Below are 18,087 nucleotides of genomic sequence, written 5' to 3'. Positions count from 1 at the left end.
GTAAAGTTCAATCTGGAACCAGCTGGACTAAAAACCATATTCTCTAAACAATTAGTCAGACGGTCATCTAATCTAGGACACCCTGTCAGTCTGGTTGTCCTGGAACTCCTCCTCAGTGGCTGGGTCATCACGGCAGGAATTGCATACATGCTATACAAACACTACAAACCAAACTTGACTCCACAGTCAATGTACCCGACAGCTCGAAGTGCTGCAGTGTCCGGTACACCCCCTCATTGCAGGCCACCACTAACCTTCCCAAAGAGTAGGCTTGCTAACTCCTATAACAAAGAGAAACCTCTTTGTTTCTCTTTCCAGGTATACTTGAAAATATACTTGAAATGTGTTGAATGTGTTTGAAAATGTATTTGAAATGTAACCTTTTAAAGTGTGGAATATCTCATAGTTACTTAGTATTGCTTAGTTACACGAATAGTTAGACATAATCATTTGCCCAGATGCTCACAGCCTTATATTTGCCCACATGCCAAAGCCTGTATAAACTGCTAATGTTTTCAGGACTGAAAGAGCATGAGTGGACTACAGACATGAACTATACAGCTTTCTGTTGCTCTCAAAGACTATGGAAGAACCCCAGTCTTGAGACCAAAGGGGGGAATGTAGGGGGCTGCCATGTCATAGCCATAGTACCCACAATTCCCTGATTCACTTTATGGCCCATCTTCTCCCCTTTCACTGTTACAGCATTGAACACAACAATCCCTGTACTCGATGCCATGTTCTATCTCCGCCCATTCTTCTCACACTCACTGTAATGGTATTGGATACAGAGATGATACCGGATACCAAATACAGTGACGACACGATTGTGCTTTAAAACCCGCGGTGGAATCAAAATTCTTTCTCTCTAGTGGTGGATCCCCACGCATGAAAGAGACTTCATTGCATCTGTGCTAAAGAAGAACAAAGAACAAGCTATTGATACCGGACCTTTAGCCAAAGTTCAGTGTATTTGATCTTCGCATAGTTGTAATAATAACTGAACTGGTTAGTTACTGCAGCCCACGCAGTATTTTAAAAGAGAAAAGGCGACCGGATCCCTTTTCCCTTTCGCAACGTCGACGAACTACAAGCAAGATTCCTTCCAGATCATCAGACGACCGACGGGACACAGATCTTCAGCTGATGAGCTGTAAAAGCAAAAGGAACAGAACTGTTTTCTCCTGCATTCTGCGCTGTCTTCAGATAACAAGCAAGACCTTCAGTCGCCAAGCAAGAGCGATCTCAAGTAAGGCTGGTATCTGGGCAATTGTTAGTCTTAGCTGTGGCTAGTTAATGCAAAGAGTGTTGTTTATTTGAATTCATTCATGGTTTAAATGTACCCATTTTGATTCACATGAAAGTCGGTCTTAGACCATGTGTTGTTTGATTTGCTTTGTTTACTATTCGTATTAGTTAGATCATGCATGTGTTTTCTCTCTCTCTCTCTTTTTAACTCCCTCCGTCGCACTACACCCCTCAACATTGGGATTTCAGGAGTAGCTAAGGGTTGGGTAGAAGTTTGGGTTTAAGGCCTAATTGAGACTAGCTCTTAAGTTACAGATCCTTTGTTACTCTCCCTCGTGCGCTCTCCTTGTTGCCCATCCCCCTTTAGGCAGTGCCTAGCACAAAGGCTCACACACTACATTCACATATCACACCTATCTCTCACCTGCATGCCGCGCACAGCCTTGTTCCCTCACTCCCCTCCTCCTTGTCGTGCGCCTGCACACACTCTCTCTTCCTAGCTCATCCTCATCTCATTAGTGCGCAGCTGTGCACACGCATGCACATGCCTACACTCTCACACACACACTCTCACACACACACTCTCACACAGACATACATAAACACGTGATTTCCCTCTCACATTTTAACATTCACTCGCCCCTACACTCATTTGTTCCCTACACTGTAACATTTGTGTATAGCCCATTACTTCTGATCACCATTAGTGCCTTGGTTATCATCATATTCACTGCTGATTTTTATTCTACTTACTACTGACTATTGCTTTATACACTACTGATTATTACTTGTATACATTGTATCACCATTTATATTGAATTATTCCTTGGCTGCTATTGTTGCTATATCTGATCAGTATTAGTTTGCTAATTTGTGTCAGCTATTTCAATAAATGGTACCTTTGGAGTAAACTGTGTCCTGTCTATTGCTACAACATTCACTGAGTGCCAACCTCTGCCAACAAGTATTTTAATTCTTCACCCATTTGGTTGTTATATGAATGTTATAGATCTAGAGTAAACGTATTACATTAGAGCTACAATACTCACTAAAACTATAGCAGCATCACCACTAAGTTATTCCATTGATTTTAATAGTTTAGCTATAAACTATTAGACACTTGAATTAATGATTAATGATACTGATCCCTTTTTACATAAGACTGATTCGATAAGCCTATTGCACCTACAATATCTTTGAGATGAAACATTTAGATTTTATTGATGCTTCTATCTAAACTGACATGCAAGTGAGGCAGGATACTGAGCCATTGAGGTTAAGGGCCTTGATCAAGTCGCAACAGTGGAAGCTTGGTAATGCAGAGATTTAAACACACAACCTTCTGCTTGGTAGCACAATGCTTTAACAACTGACACACAGTTTGTGTTTAGCTTCAGAGTAGCAATGCCAAATAAAGTGGCTGGTATAAATATGAAGTTTTTAGTCAATGTCCCATGCCCATCTATCTCCTGCCATCAAGTAACCTCAAATATATAAAGGAGGTTTGTGTGCCAATTTTCAGAAATCATTCATTCATATTCAGCAACCCCTTTACCTTGGTCAAGGTCCTAGTGTTTCAGGAGCCTATCCCAGGAACACTAAGCATGAGGCAAGAACACACCCTGGATGGGATAGCAACCTACCAGGTTGTTTGGGAGGTGGGAGGAAATCAGATAATCCATAGAAAACCCACAAGGACACAGGGAAAGTATAGGAAATTATGCGCAGATAATGTGGGTAATAATTGATACGATGGTTGTCAGATTGCAGGCACTTACAGATGTACGGGCAGAAGAAGTTGAGAAACAAACTGTAAACAAAGCCAAAACAAGAGACTGAAATCATGGTTGGAGACTAGTGAGGGTTGGGCGATCGGCGAACAACTTGGTAGAGATGAGACAAAGAGCAAAAACAAGAAAGGGCAGAAAAAGAGTCAGAGAATGATAAAAAGTCCGAGAAACAAGGCTTGGTATGTACTGGAAAGAGCAGAACAATACTTCGCACTGAAGTGGCATGTGTGAGAGGCTTAAATGGGGAGAGCGGTGATTAGGGAAATGAGTGTCAGCTGAGTTCAATAATCGGGAGACAGGGGTCGCTGTGAGACTTGGGAGTTGTAGCTTGAGGTGTCCATGTTTATAGTCAGGGTGTTCTCAGCTGATTTACTGACAATGATAAAATATACTGTTCTAAAGGAATACTCCAGTGTACATCCTGATCTGTAGCTACAACATTTGTAGCATATGTGAAATACAAAATTCAACATGTTTCTCTATACTGAGTAAAGAACAAAAAACATTTGACTCCAAACTCAGAACAGAATTTTAATGACCAGTCATCTCATTTCATCTCATCTCATTATCTCTAGCCGCTTTATCCTGTTCTACAGGGTCGCAGGCAAGCTGGAGCCTATCCCAGCTGACTATGGGCGAAAGGCGGGGTACACCCTGGACAAGTCACCAGGTCATCACAGGGCTGACACATAGACACAGACAACCATTCACACTCACATTCACACCTACGGTCAATTTAGAGCACGGGCGATTGCTCTAAGACAACGAGGGAGGCTCAGCCTCCTCTAAAAATGACGAACATCGTGTAGGATGAATTGTGCTAGGCTTATGTTATAGCCGACCTTATAACATTGCTATTTCAGATCCAGAATCATAGAAATATATGTGCTCAACCCACTACAGTGCGAAATCATTCCCTTATAACTTTCCCCAGTTCGCCTAATGTGTGCGTGAGTTTTTCCCCCTCGTGACAGCGCGATGCAGCCCAGCCTCAGTGGATTGGGAGCTATGTGCTTGTCAATCTCAAAATGCAAGACGATTATTGGACAAATACTGCGAAAATGCCCGCCCACGGAGTCGCACGGACTCCCAGCCTCAATGGACTTCAATGGCATTTGGGAGCTATGCGCTTTTCAATCTCAAAATGCAAGATGGTTATTGGACAAATACTGCGAAAATGCCCGCCCACAGACTCCGAGCCTCACATGGGAGGGACATGGCAGTTTCCGTGAGGAGACTGGTGATTGGTGAAAGTGGCCGGATATTTTCTTTGATTGACAGCTCGTTTCAACTATAGACAGGCAGCGGACAGTGTTGCCAGATTGGGCAATTTCCCGCCCAATTGGGCGGTTTTAAGTGCATTTTGGCTGGTTTTGAACATATTTTGGGCTGGATAACGTCAGCAGTATCTGGCAACATCAGTTCAGTCCCATGCGGATTCGCAAGTGGTGTGGTGTATTGTAAGAGATCGGCTTATATTTCGATTTCATTCATTACATACGGTTTCTACCAGCTTTTTTAGTTTGTATATATTTTCATTGTAAATAAAGTGTAAATATAGTGTTGTCAAGTTTGCTATCTTAGTTCCAGAAATTTCATTTATTTGAGTGACTAAACTTGAGGGGGCTAGTCAGCTAGCAAGAAAGCTGCGCACGGATGCCAAGCATTGCTGATTTAATTTTGGTGAAGCCATTTGCCAGTCTTCCTTTCGAGGATAAAATTAAAGAGCAGGGCAGACCAACGCCTCAATTTGACTTGGTGAAAAAGGTAGGGAATAATACTCGTTCCTTTCAGCTCTCCTACGAGAAAGTGAATTGGCTAACAGCAAGTGACCCACATCAACAACAATAAATAGGCTACTTTAGTAATATGTCATGGATGGACCAAAAATATAGAATCTATTTCAAATGTTTATGCTGAGTATATTATATTGGAATATATGTTTTTCTGGATATGAATTAAACACCGCTACAATTTGGAAAACATTTTTAAACAAAAACACAGCCGAGGTCAATTTTTAAACAACATGCCACAATTTTAAAATATAAAATGTTAAAATATACCCCTCCCCCCAACACCACCATCATGTATATTGGACAGTAGGCTAATGGGCCAAAAGAACCTGTTATTTCACAGTTTGTGACGCTGCCAACAATCAGCCAGATCAGAGGCAAGAGTATGGACAAAATTGATGTGTTTTTTCTTTTAAAATCTGGAAATATCGTAACCGACTAGCCTCCCCTGTTTGAAAGACTACCAGCCGCCACTGATTTAGAGTCACCAGTTAACCTAACCTGCATGTCTTTGGACTGTGGGGGAAACCAGAGCACCCGGAGGAAACCCACGCGGACAACATGCAAACTCTGCACAGAAAGGCCCTCGCCGGCCACGGGGTTCAAACCCAGACCTTCTTGCTGTGAGGCAACAGCACTAACCACCACACCACCGTGCCGCCATGAGCAGTCATGTCAGTCCATTAAAAATTATGTGTGAAATGTATTTGTGTAGAATATTTTTATGAATTACTCATTCAGTGGTATTCCGAAATGATTAATTCTGTATAATTTGAAATGATGCATATCATCATAGTAATATGGGTCTGATCATAAGTGCATCATTCTGGAAAGCATAAATAACCAGAGCATCCCAACAAATACATCAGGATGCTATTTATCAATTTTAGCTGCACTTTATAGTCCCCCATGAACTGGTAAACAAGCTCAGCAACCTGGGATTAATGACCACACTCTGCTCATGGATTTTGGACTTCCTCACTAACAGACCGCAAAATGTCAGGGTGGGCAACCGCATATCATCCACTCTCACCCTGAACACAGGAGTACCACAGGGCTATGTCCTTAGCCCAGCCCTTTTCACTCTATTCACATATGACTGTACATCCATCCACTCCTCTAACACTATTGTGAAGTTTGCTGATGACACCACTAGAGTGGGACTGATATCAGAAAATGATGAGAAGTCTTACAGTGAGGAGATTCAACACTTGATCCAGTGGTGTTCAGACAGTAACCTGATACTGAACACAACCAAAACAAAGGAGGTTGTTGTGGACTTAATACTTGTCATTTTTAGGGCATACCTAACAACCTGTGTTTTCTTTCTCTCCCCCCCCCCAATCTGTCCCTCTGAGTTACATGTTGATCCTGGGATTGAGATGCTGGCCTCTTCTGCCCCTTGGACCTGCTTGATCCATCCTGGTGCCCTGTGTCTGATCGGAGTTTTATCGCACCGCTCCTGTGAAGGACGGCCCCATGAGGACAGTTGAGGGTTATACCTGTTAAAACTATTAATATTATAGTCAGGCTGTCTGTTGTTGCCCAAATGAGGATGGGTTCCCTTTTGAGTCTGGTTCCTCTCGAGGTTTCTTCCTCATGTCGTCTGAGGGAGTTTTTCCTTGCCACCGTTGCCACAGGCTTGCTCATTGGGGATAGATTAGGGATAAAATTAGCTCATGTTTTAAGTCATTCAAATTCTGTAAAGCTGCTTTGCGACAATGTTTATTGTTAAAAGCGCTATACAAATAAACTTGATTTGATTTGATTTTGATTTGATTTGACTTCAGGAGAACCAGGAAAACAACAGCTCCCCCCCTCTACATGAATGGAGAGGGTCAGTGACATAAAATTCCTGGGACTCCACATCACAAAGGATCTGACATGGACCCTTAACACCTCACACCTGGTGAAGAAAGCTCAACAGGGGCTTTTTTTCCTGAGAAAGCTTAAAAAAGCCAGACTCCCCTCTCAGCTCTTAGTAAACTTCTACAGGAGCACAATAGAGAGCTTGCTCTGCTACTGTCTCACAGTTTGGTACACCAGCTGTACTGCAGAGAACCGGAGAGATTTGGAACGGATAGTTAAGACTGCACAGAGGATTGTAGGGACTAATGCCGCTTTTCCACTACAAACGCGGCTGAGTCGGGCTGAGCCGTGCCATGCTGAGTCGGGCTGAACGGGGCTGTTGGAGTTGCATTTCGACTACAACCGCGCTGAACCGTGCTGGCTGGAAGTGGGTGGACACATTGGGTGGAGTTAGCAAAAGTGGGTGGACGTCAGGTGATGTCGTTAAGCAGCGCAAACAGTGACATCAGTGATCTTTTAAGCGGTAGTCTCACAACCTGGAGAGTAAACAATAAACATGGAGGACATGGAGTCGTTAGTGTTGGTGGTCTTGGTGCTGTGGCTTGTTGTCACCGACAACGCGGACAGATACTGGCAAGAGCGTATAGATGAGGCGAGGCGCATAAGGCTTCAGAAATTCTCGTAATTCGTAATTATTCTCCTTCCGGGATTGTGGTGTTTACAGATCCCAGCGCGCTCGTGGGGCATGTGAGGACACTCCTCCTCACCAATCAGCGCACAGGGGAGTGTCTGCTCACGCCCCCAGCCTCACTCGGCTCGCTTTGGCTTGCTTCAGCCCCACTCCAAAACCATGTGAGTTTTAGGGGCTAAGCAGGGCTGAAGCGAGCTGAGTCGTGCTGGTTTTTGGTAGTCGAAATGCGAGCCGTGTCAGGCTGAAGTGAGCTGAAGCGAGCTGAAGTGAGCTGAAAAAGTGTAGTGGAAAAGGGCCATAAGTTACCAAATCTGTACATAGCCGTTTATGTAAGAGGGCTAACAACATTAAAAAGGACTCAACACACCCAGGTCATAAACTGTTTGTCCCCCTCCCATTGGGCAAAAGATACAGGACCATCAGAACACGCACAAGTAGACTGAGGAACAGCTTCTTTCCCAGAGCTGTAGCCTCCATTACACCCCCAACCCCCCCCCCCCCACACACACACACACACACACAAATACACTGCCAAGTTGCTGCTAATGCACTGATCACTTTACATTCAGGACTGTAAACACAATTATTACAATCTGTGCAATATCTTCTTACACTGCACTTTATTTTACAACCCCGATTCCAAAAAAGTTGGGACAAAGTACAAATTGTAAATAAAAATGGAATGCAATAATTTACAAATCTCAAAAACTGATATTGTATTCACAAGAGAACATATCAAATGTCGAAAGTGAGACATTTTGAAATTTCATGCCAAATATTGGCTCATTTGAAATTTCAGGACAGCAACACATCTCAAAAAAGTTGGGACAGGGGCAATAAGAGGCTGGAAAAGTTAAAGGTACAAAAAAGGAACAGCTGGAGGACCAAATTGCAATTCATTAGGTCAATTCGCAATAGGTCATTAACATGACTGGGTATAAAAAGAGCATCTTGGAGTGGCAGCGGCTCTCAGAAGTAAAGATGGGAAGAGGATCACCAATCCCCCTAATTCTGCGCCGACAAATACTGGAGCAATATCAGAAAGGAGTTCAACAGTGTAAAATTGCAAAGAGTTTGAACATATCATCATCTACAGTGCATAATATCATCAAAAGATTCAGAGAATCTGGAAGAATCTCTGTGTGTAAGGGTCAAGGCCGGAAAACCATACTGGGTGCCTGTGATCTTTCGGCACTGCATCACATACAGGCATGCTTCTGTATTGGAAATCACAAAATGGGCTCAGGAATATTTCCAGAGAACATTATCTGTGAACACAATTCACCGTGTCATCCGCCGTTGCCAGCTAAAACTCTGTAGTTCAAAGAAGAAGTTGTATCTAAACACGATTCAGAAGCACAGACGTCTTCTCTGGGCCAAGGCTCATTTAAAATGGACTGTGGCAAAGTGGAAAACTGTTATGTGGTCAGACGAATCAAAATTTGAAGTTCTTTATGGAAATCAGGGACGCCGTGTCATTCGGACTAAAGAGGAGAAGGATGACCCAAGTTGTTATCAGCGCTCAGTTCAGAAGCCTGCATCTCTGATGGTATGGGGTTGCATTAGTGCGTGTGGCATGAGCAGCTTACATATCTGGAAAGACACCATCAATGCTGAAAGGTATATCCAGGTTCTAGAGCAACATATGCTCCCATCCAGATGACGTCCCTTTCAGGGAAGACCTTGCATTTTCCAACATGACAATGCCAAACCACATATTGCATCAATTACAGCATCATGGCTGCGTAGAATAAGGGTCCAGGTACTGAACTGGCCAGCTTGCAGTCCAGATTTTTCACCCATAGAAAACATTTGGCGCATCATAAAACAGAAGATAAGACAAAAAAGACCTAAGACAGTTGAGCAACTAGAATCCTACATTAGACAAGGATGGGTTAACATTCCTATCCCTAAACTTGAGCAACTTGTCTCCTCAGTCCCCAGACATTTACAGACTGTTGTAAAGAGAAAAGGGGATGTCTCACAGTGGTAAACATGGCCTTGTCCCAACTTTTTTGAGGTGTGTTGTTGTCATGAAATTTAAAATCACCTAATTTTTCTCTTTAAATGATACATTTTCTCAGTTTAAACATTTGATATGTCATCTATGTTCTATTCTGAATAAAATATGGAATTTTGAAACTTCCACATCATTGCATTCCATTTTTATTTACAATTTGTACTTTGTCCCAACTTTTTTGGAATCAGGGTTGTACTTACTTGATCACTTTACACATAGGAATGTAAATATACCTATTATAATTGTGCAATATCTGCCTACACTGCAATTCCCCCACTTACTTTATCTTGTATTTTATTTATTTTATTTATATTCTTTTTACTTCTGCTGTTTTCTGTGAGTGCTACCAAACTAAGTTTCATTGTACAACTACAATGAAGATAAAGTCTTATCTTATCTTATCTTATCTTATCTTATCTTATCTTATCTTATCTTATCTTATCTTATCTTATCTTATCTTATCTTATCTTATCTTAATTACTTTTTACTGAATTGAAATTTGGAAAATCTACAGACCAGCTTCAGTACCATTGAAATTTGTGTCTATAGTAAATCATACAAAACATACAGAAGACAGAAATAAGGATGAAAATTGTTGATGTATTCCTTTAATGAAAATAGCTTATGCCATTAGGATATTCTGTGCTAACTAGCTAAGTGAACAAACCAGGATACACAATAGTTAACCTCTCCATAAAAAAATACCTGAAATGATCATCACCATATTTATCTCTCCCTGATTTTCTTCACTCACGTGTCTGACTTGTCCGAGCTCCTGCTCCAGCTGTTGGTTGTGCTGGATCAGCGCCTCCATAGTGGCCTCCAGCTCCGTACACCTGTCTTCCAGAGAGTCATGCTCTGACTGTGCAGCTACTTTCCATACCTGAAATTCTTTCTCCAGAAGCCTGATGGCACACACCATAAGTGTCAAATATGACCACTGGCACACATGCTATAATGAATATTCAGTCCAAAAGCATTACTACCATTTATCTCTCTGCAGATCTTTCATGGTGTTTTGTGTGATGCTTAGGTCCTTTTGGAGTAATGATATCTTTCTCTGTAACATGCAAAACTAGTTTCAGATACATCATCAAAAATGAAAAATAGAGAGCCCTGCTGCATTTGTAAAGTGATACCTGAGGCTGGGCGTCAGACTCATCTGTCTGGAGTGATTTTGACTCCATGTTAAGTTGCGGAGGAGGAGGAGGAGGAGGAGGAGGGACATTTTCAGAGACAGTGATGTCCAAACCTTCCAGATTATCAGCATACTCTTGCTGCTGCAGCCCTGAGACATGACTACTGAAGGAAAGAGGACACCTTAAAGAATGAAAATGTACATTAAGGAATACAAACATATATTATTATGTACCTCTCATCTGTCTTTCCTTTAGATACAGCTATAAGAGCTCTCTTCCTCTCTGTTTCTCTCCTGGTGTAGCGCCGTGGCAGAAGAATATGGCGAGCACGGGATGCCAATAATACCACTGATTCCTTCCATGAGGGCTGGTGTGAAGTATAATATACTTATCATAACCAAGAAGATTTAAATACAACCCTGACTGCAAAAAAGGTGGGAAGTTGTGTAAAATGTAAATAAAATCAGAATGCAATGATTTGCAAATCCTTTTTGACCTATATTCAATTGAATACAAAACAAAGACAGAATATTTAATGTTTAATCTGATAAACATTTTTTGTAAATATATCCTCATTCTGAATTTGATGCCTGCAACATGTTCCAAAAAAGTTGGGACAGGGACACAAAAGACTGGGTAAGTTGTGGAATGCTCAAAGACACCTATTTGGAGCATTCTACAAATAAACAGGTTTGTTGGTAATTGGAAAGGCTCAGTCATTCACAAGCAAGGATGGGGCAAGGTTCCCCACTTTGTGAAAAACTGCATGGGCAAATAGTCTAACAGTTTAAGAACAATGTTCCTCAATGTACAATTGCAAGGAATTTTGGGATTTCACTGTCAACAATCCATATCATTATCAAAAGATTCAGAGAATCCAGAGAAATTTCTGGATGTAAGGGGCAAGAAAACCAACAATGAACCCTCGTGACCTTTGATCCTTCAGGCAGCACTGCATTAAAACCAACATGACTAGGACATTACTACTTGGGCTCAGGAGCACTTTGGGAAAACCACTGTCAGTAAACACAGTTCATCACTGCATCTCCTATGCAAAGCAAAATCCATATATCAACAACATCCAGAAATACCACCGAGAACTCTGACCCTGAGCTTGTCTGAGATGGACTGACACAAAGTGGAAAAGTGTGCTGTGATCTGACAAGTCCGCATTTCAAATTGTTTTTGGAAATCATGGCTGTTGTGTCTTCCAGGCTAAGGAGGAAAAAGACCATACAGATTGTATGGGGGTATGTTAGTGCCCATGGCATGGGTAACTTGCACATTGGTGAAGGCTCCAGGAATGCTGAAAGGTACATACAGATTTTGGAGCAATATATGCTGCCATCCAGGAGATGGAGTCTTTTTCAGGGATGGTCCTGCAAGACAATGCCAAGCCACATTCTGCACGTGTTATAACAGTGTGACTTCATAGTAAGTGCGGGTGCTAAACTGGCCTGACTGCTTCTCATTGAAAATGTGTGGTGCATTATGAAGCACAAAATACATTAGTGGAGACCCTGGACTGTTGAGCAAATGAAGTCGTATAGCAAGCAAGAATGGGAAAGTATTTCACTTTCAAAACTTCAACAATTAGTGTTCTCAGTTCCCAAACGCTTACTGAGTGTTAAAAGAAAAAGTGAGTGTAACAACTCTCTGACAGAGGAACTGTGAGCAGGCTTCAGAACAGGTGTGTTCTTTTTGTTGTTCACAGTTTTCAGTGGCTATTCACAAAACATACACACACTAAACACAAACACACGTGAAGAGATGTCACAGCTCTCTCTCTCTCTCTCTCTCTCTCTCTCATTCCTGGCTATCTGAAAGACACACAGAGACACAGGTTAATAGACAGCCAGTAATTCTTGGGTTTCAGTCACGTGACTTTTCTTACCGGTTTCACTTCCGGTAAAACAACTGGTGGTCAAGCAAATCAAAACGGCTGCTGTAGTGCAAACAACTAGCAATAACTTATCAGAGTATGCCTGTAGTCTAGAAGCAATTGCTCACTTTAGATATTTTCAGAAGATTGCTGTGTGCAATGGAATTGACCCCTGATGATGATGATGATCCACTGTATTCTGCAGCTCAGTATTGCTGTCGAAACAACTTCTGGCTGCAATCAGTCTTTCTTCCTTTCATTCCACTGTGTCTTCTTCCTTGCGAGCTGCCGTAGCTCTCTGAGTTTCTTTGCAGTTCTGAGATTTCCCATCCCTTTGTTTTTGAGGTCTGTCCTCAGGACACTTAGTAAGTTGTCTTCCTCTTCTCGCCCTATACGGTACCTGCTGCATCCCACTATGGCAAAGTCCAGCACTTTTTGTGCTGGAGTGTCTGCTGGCATTCGGAGGATATGTCTAAACATGCACCACCTGAGTTGGGTTACTTTTGTTGACAGTGGGATAGTATTACACATCTTGTACAGTACCTTGTTGGAAATCTTGTGCGGCCACTGATACCCTGTGATTTTGCGCAGATGTTTTTGGTGACAGGCATCAAGTTTGTCCATGGCTGTCTTTGGCACTGCCCAGCTGTTGCAGTTGTACAGCATTATTGAGACACAAGTTGCATTATATGTTTGCAACTTTTTTGTCAGAGGAATTTTCGATCCATGGATCCATAGCTTCCAAAAGGATTGAAAGGCGATGTTAGCCATGATACAGCATGCTTCTATGTCTGAGGAGCTGCAGAGTAGGGATCCAAGGATCTTACTTTTCCTCCAGCTCTCCACTCCTCGGAGGGGTTCGTCGTCCTCTCCTTTTTCCTTCGTATCCGCTAAGTAGATGTGGGTGAATTCTGTCTTACCCTCATTAACAAACAGGTTTGAATCTTTCAGATTCTTGACAGCTATTGGAAGGAGTCTTTGCAGTGTGTCCTTTTCCTCATCAACAAAATCCACGTCATCCACATATTCCATTTCTAGTGGCATACCTAGATCTGAAATTGGAGGGTTTGGTCTTGTAGAACTTCTCCGTATGGATGACAGTGCAGAGGCAAGGCAGCAGATGAACAGCACCAGGGACAGACTGTCTCCTTGTGGGGACCCAATAGTTGTTTCAAAATCTGCTGAGTAGGTGGTGTTGACTCTAACCTTCAGTTTGGTGCCTGCAAGTAGAAATCTTACCAGTCGGAGTTCATCTTCGTTGCACCCTGCTTGGTCTAGCACTTCCAGGATTTTGGATCTTTTGATGGTGTCGAAGGCATGAGGCATATCTATACCCATCTTATAGAAGTCCCAATGTTTGATCATTACCACAGAAATGAGCATTCACTGGGCCCACACGATATCTGCGCAACTGCATCCCCTCTTGAACCCACTCTGATAAGATCCTGTAAACTTGTCAATTTTGTCCCTGATGCGGTGCAGTGTAACAGTGGACAGGATTTTCCTTATGCTGTTCAGGAGGACAATAGGGCGAAGATTCATGGGTGGACCAGGTGTTTTTTTTGGGTTTGGGCAGGGCAATCAAGATTCCTTGACCAATAGATTCAATTGAATGATGATGTTCAAAGGCATAATTGATGATGGATGTAATGATTGGTGATATGGCATCACTCCTGTATTTATACAGTTCATTACTAACTCCATCCAGCCCTGCTGAGCATCCATTGTTAAGGGTCTTTATGGCATTTTTCACTTCTAGCGCTGTGATTGGTGCTTCTAGGGGTCTGGGTTCCCCTTGGAATGGCTCCAGCTGTTCGCCTTCTGGGTCTGTGAACTGTTCCTGGAACCACTCTCTGATTGCTTCTGCCTTTCCCCTGTCCATAGCAATGAATTGGCCTTCTGTGTTGTGCACTGATAGCGCTGGTTGGGGGAGACCAACTTTAAGGGCACGGACAGCCTTGAACATCTTTCGGCATTCATCTGTGGATGAGATCTGGCCAGGGTGTCTGCTGTAGCGATCTCAAGTTCCTTGAGATGTTTGTTTATTTTGCGAAGGATGTTATTACGTTCTTTACGGAGGTTGCTTTTGTTTTGGCCATGGCCTTTTTGGTAGATGTGTAGTCTCAGTGCTTTTTGCTTCTCTGATAGTTCCATTACCAAAGAGTCATCTATGTGTTTCCTGCCTCTGTTGCCTTTTAGCACTCCTAGGGTGCTGGCAGCTGACAGGTCCATGCATTTTTGCAGGGAGTTTAATGCTTTGTTGGGATTTTGCTCAATGTTTGTGTTAGCTATTTTCTTTTGCAAGCTTTTCTTATACTGTTCTTGTGTTTCGACATTGTTGATGAGTCTCACTAGGTCATACTTGACCTGGCTATTCTGACTCTGTGTTTTCTTATGGACCAGATAAATTTTGTCCATCCTAATATGTGTGACCACTGGTTTGTGATCTGAGTTGAGATCTGTGCCTCCGCATGTGCAGGAGTCTTTGAGTAATGGTTTGCTCTTGGACTTACAGAGTATAAAGTCTATTTGGTTGAAGATGGCTTTTGTGGCTTTGGAACCTGCTCCTGCCTTGTGGTCAGCAATGTGCCCAACCCAGGTTGTTCTATGATGGGCTGGGTGCTTGAATGCTGTGTTTGTTGCAAACAGGCCATTAGCGCTGATGAAGGATGCCAATGCTTCCCCGTTGCTATTTCTCTTTCCTATTCCATATGACCCTATACACAAGTCTAGTCCTGCATCTTTGTCAGGTTTGCTAAGTCTCCCTAGTTTAGCATTGAAATCTTCACATACGAATAGAGACCACCTGGCTGGGACTTTGATAGCATGGCTCAGTTCATTGTAGAGTGTATCTACTAGTGACGGATTTTCTTGAGCTCTCTCTGATGTTGGGCCATATACATTGACGATTCGGCATTTTATGGTTTTGCCATTTCTAAGTGGAAGTGATAGGTCCATGGTGGCTATGCGGTCACTGATGTGTCCGTAGTTAAGTACGTAGTTAATTGACCCCTACAGTCTGGGAAAGAAGGATTTGTCATATGAGCTTGAAAACTACCCTTTAGTCGAGTTCCCCGACATCTTGAACTATCTGGTGTTGCAGACATCCTTCTACACCGCAAAACAGATGAAAGCATGGAAGAGTATGGAGGCTTACAACTTTTTTGTATGTGGCTGGGTAAGGGGTCATCCATAATTTTCATCATTATCACGAGCGTACAAACCGTACGTGGGGGGGGGAGGTTAATGACCAGGCGTACACTTTTTAAAAATGAAAAAATGATGATCTGTCAATGTACGAATCGGCAGCCGCCATGTTAAAAATTTCGCGCCACATCGGTGTTGCCAGCTAGCTCTACATGCTTTCTTTCTTCAATACAACAACAATGGCTGACCCAGATTTTGACCGCATTTACAAATTTGTGAATAGCAGAAATACCGCTATTCACAAGACTCCTTCAAACTAGTACGAGCAGTTTTTAAACATTTATTGTTTCCTGCATTCATCTGAGAGGAGGCAGTTAGGGAACTTTTAGAAGAAACTTAGAAGAAACTTTTATCAGTTTCATGATTTGATTGATTCGAACAACCTAAAACAAAGCAAGTGTAAGGCATTTTTCATGCAAGTAATGCACCATCTTTGTACAAACACTTTGTCAACTGAGCTTTGGTAGACCACCAGCTAAAGTTTTGAATAACTAAGGAGGCAGATGTGACGCCACGTGAAACCCAAGAATTAGACACAGGTGCACGTCATCACATGTTAAGCCTCACGCACAACCCGCCGTACAGGCTGCTATGGGCAGTCTATGGTAAAAAATTTGGCAAAATTGTGCTTGAGACTTGTGCGACACTTGCGTGTGTTCAGCGCCATAGAAGGTCGCAGACTGCCCGTGGAGACTTTTGGTCCTGCACATGGAAATTCTATGGGTCTTGCGACAAATCAAGAACACATACACTATGTACGGGACCTGTATTCCTTTGTACACCTGAACCAAGTCAGCAGTGTGGCTAGTAGGGGCTGTTTGCAATGACAGTAAGACTCATGAGTGATGCATGGTCATTGTATGAGTGACGTGTCTCAGAAGTACTACACAAGTATTCCACACTTGCTATTTGTGCAGCCCCCAAGACAGAAGTACATCTCACTTTCTACCCCATGTGTGGTGTGTACACAGTGCACGCGACCTGCGACACGAGGGGCAAGACTCTGGGTATATATATTGGGGAGGAACCAAGGAACCGATCATGTAGAGTGTAGCATTGTACAAGGGAAGAAGACCACCTCATTTGCTGTTTTTATTTGAGTATATGTTAATTTATCATGCAAATGTCAAATAATAAAACATGAGTATAAGGGAATAACGCATTTTATTACACTGTAAAAAATCCCAACTAAATAGCCCAACAGTTTGAGCACTGAAACATACTCTGACTCCGAACTACTGTCCTGCTCCTACTCCTGCTGAGTGTTGGGATGGGGTGTCAGGATGTCCTTATCACTGAGCATGGCACAATGGCCTGACAGCGATGATGGGATTGCAATGTCCTTACTTCTGGGCGTCGTTAGCTGAAACATACATGAAAATCAGCATATATAATCGTGGCAACAGGGGCGTGGCCAAGCAGCAGTTTGTGAATGGAGGGCGGGGCCAAGGAAGGTAAGTAGCTAAGTCATTTCACCTGGTGTCAATTAATGTGTGTGTGTGTGTGTGTGTGTGTGTGTGTGTGTGTGTGTGTGTGTGTGTGTTGCAGGGATGGAGTATAAAAGGAGGGGGAAAGCAGATAAGAGCTGACTCCTGACCAGAATGCATGTGTGTGTGTGGGTGTGAGTGAAGCTGAAAAGATGTATATATAAGTTTGTAAGAACTTCAGTTCCCACCTGCCGTGCTTCTGTACTCCACCCACATCAGGGATTCACTACAGTGGTGCCAAAACCTGGGCATGAGTATGGAAGGGAACCACCCCATGGAGTCCTCCCCAATTATGGAGCTTGTCCATGCCCTCACTGCTGTTCAGCAGAACCAGCATCAAGCGCTGACCGCCCTCTGGAAGGACCAAGAACAACGCTTTGAAGCCTTGATGCTGGCCCAGCAGGAAGATCGCCAGGCATTCCGGCATCTGGCCAACCATTCGCATTTGGCCAACAGCTCCAGGATGCCTGCTGGCGGTGGCTGAGGGCGGAAGACTGCAACGCCAACTGGCTCATCGACCAGGTGGCACTGGAACAGTTCATCTCTCGACTTCTGGAAAGGATGGTGGAATAGGTCCAGTGTTACCACCCAGCATCACTCCAGCGAGCCATCGAGTTGGTGGAGGACCATCTGGTGGCGGTTCTGACAACAGGCGGACGAAACAAAGGCACCTCTTCTCGTTTCTCTTCTCCCCCCCATTCCCCCACCATGGAGACAGGGGCCGATTCCTCCCCAGCCGGCCCGTCGCACCCGTGGTGTCCTCCCGTCTCCCTCTTCTGTGTCTGTGTCCTTCCCCCCTCAGGTGAGTGACGCCCATAACATCGGTGCAGAGGGAAAGCCTGGGCCAGTATGCTGGCACGGTGGGGAGCCAGAGCATCTCCAGAATCAGGGCTCTGCAAGGGAGGTGGAAGCTGTGATCCGGATCCCCGACGCACCAGAGACTGCCCCCAATCAGGCCGGAATGTATCGCATACCGGTAAGTGTTCAAGGGGATACATATCATGCTTTGGTGGATTCTGGT

At 43.4% G+C, this 18,087-nt stretch overlaps 1 protein-coding gene across 1 annotated transcript in view; it reads right to left on the bottom strand.

Annotated features, from left to right (window-relative positions):
• Positions 1-18,087, bottom strand: part of dytn (dystrotelin) — a 76,614-nt gene that overhangs the window by 37,248 nt on the left and 21,279 nt on the right. Inside the window, exons 9-12 of the mRNA XM_060918046.1 lie at positions 10,724-10,857; positions 10,491-10,653; positions 10,338-10,411; positions 10,106-10,256 (exon numbers count right to left, since the gene is read on the bottom strand). Coding sequence (XP_060774029.1) covers positions 10,106-10,256; positions 10,338-10,411; positions 10,491-10,653; positions 10,724-10,857 — 522 coding nt within the window. The remainder of the gene's footprint in view (positions 1-10,105; positions 10,257-10,337; positions 10,412-10,490; positions 10,654-10,723; positions 10,858-18,087) is intronic.

The sequence above is a fragment of the Neoarius graeffei genome, chromosome 4, assembly GCF_027579695.1.
Source record: "Neoarius graeffei isolate fNeoGra1 chromosome 4, fNeoGra1.pri, whole genome shotgun sequence".
Classification (NCBI taxonomy): domain Eukaryota; kingdom Metazoa; phylum Chordata; class Actinopteri; order Siluriformes; family Ariidae; genus Neoarius; species Neoarius graeffei.
The sequence above is the reverse complement of the archived record's forward strand: the minus strand, read 5'-3'. Positions and strand labels throughout refer to the sequence as shown.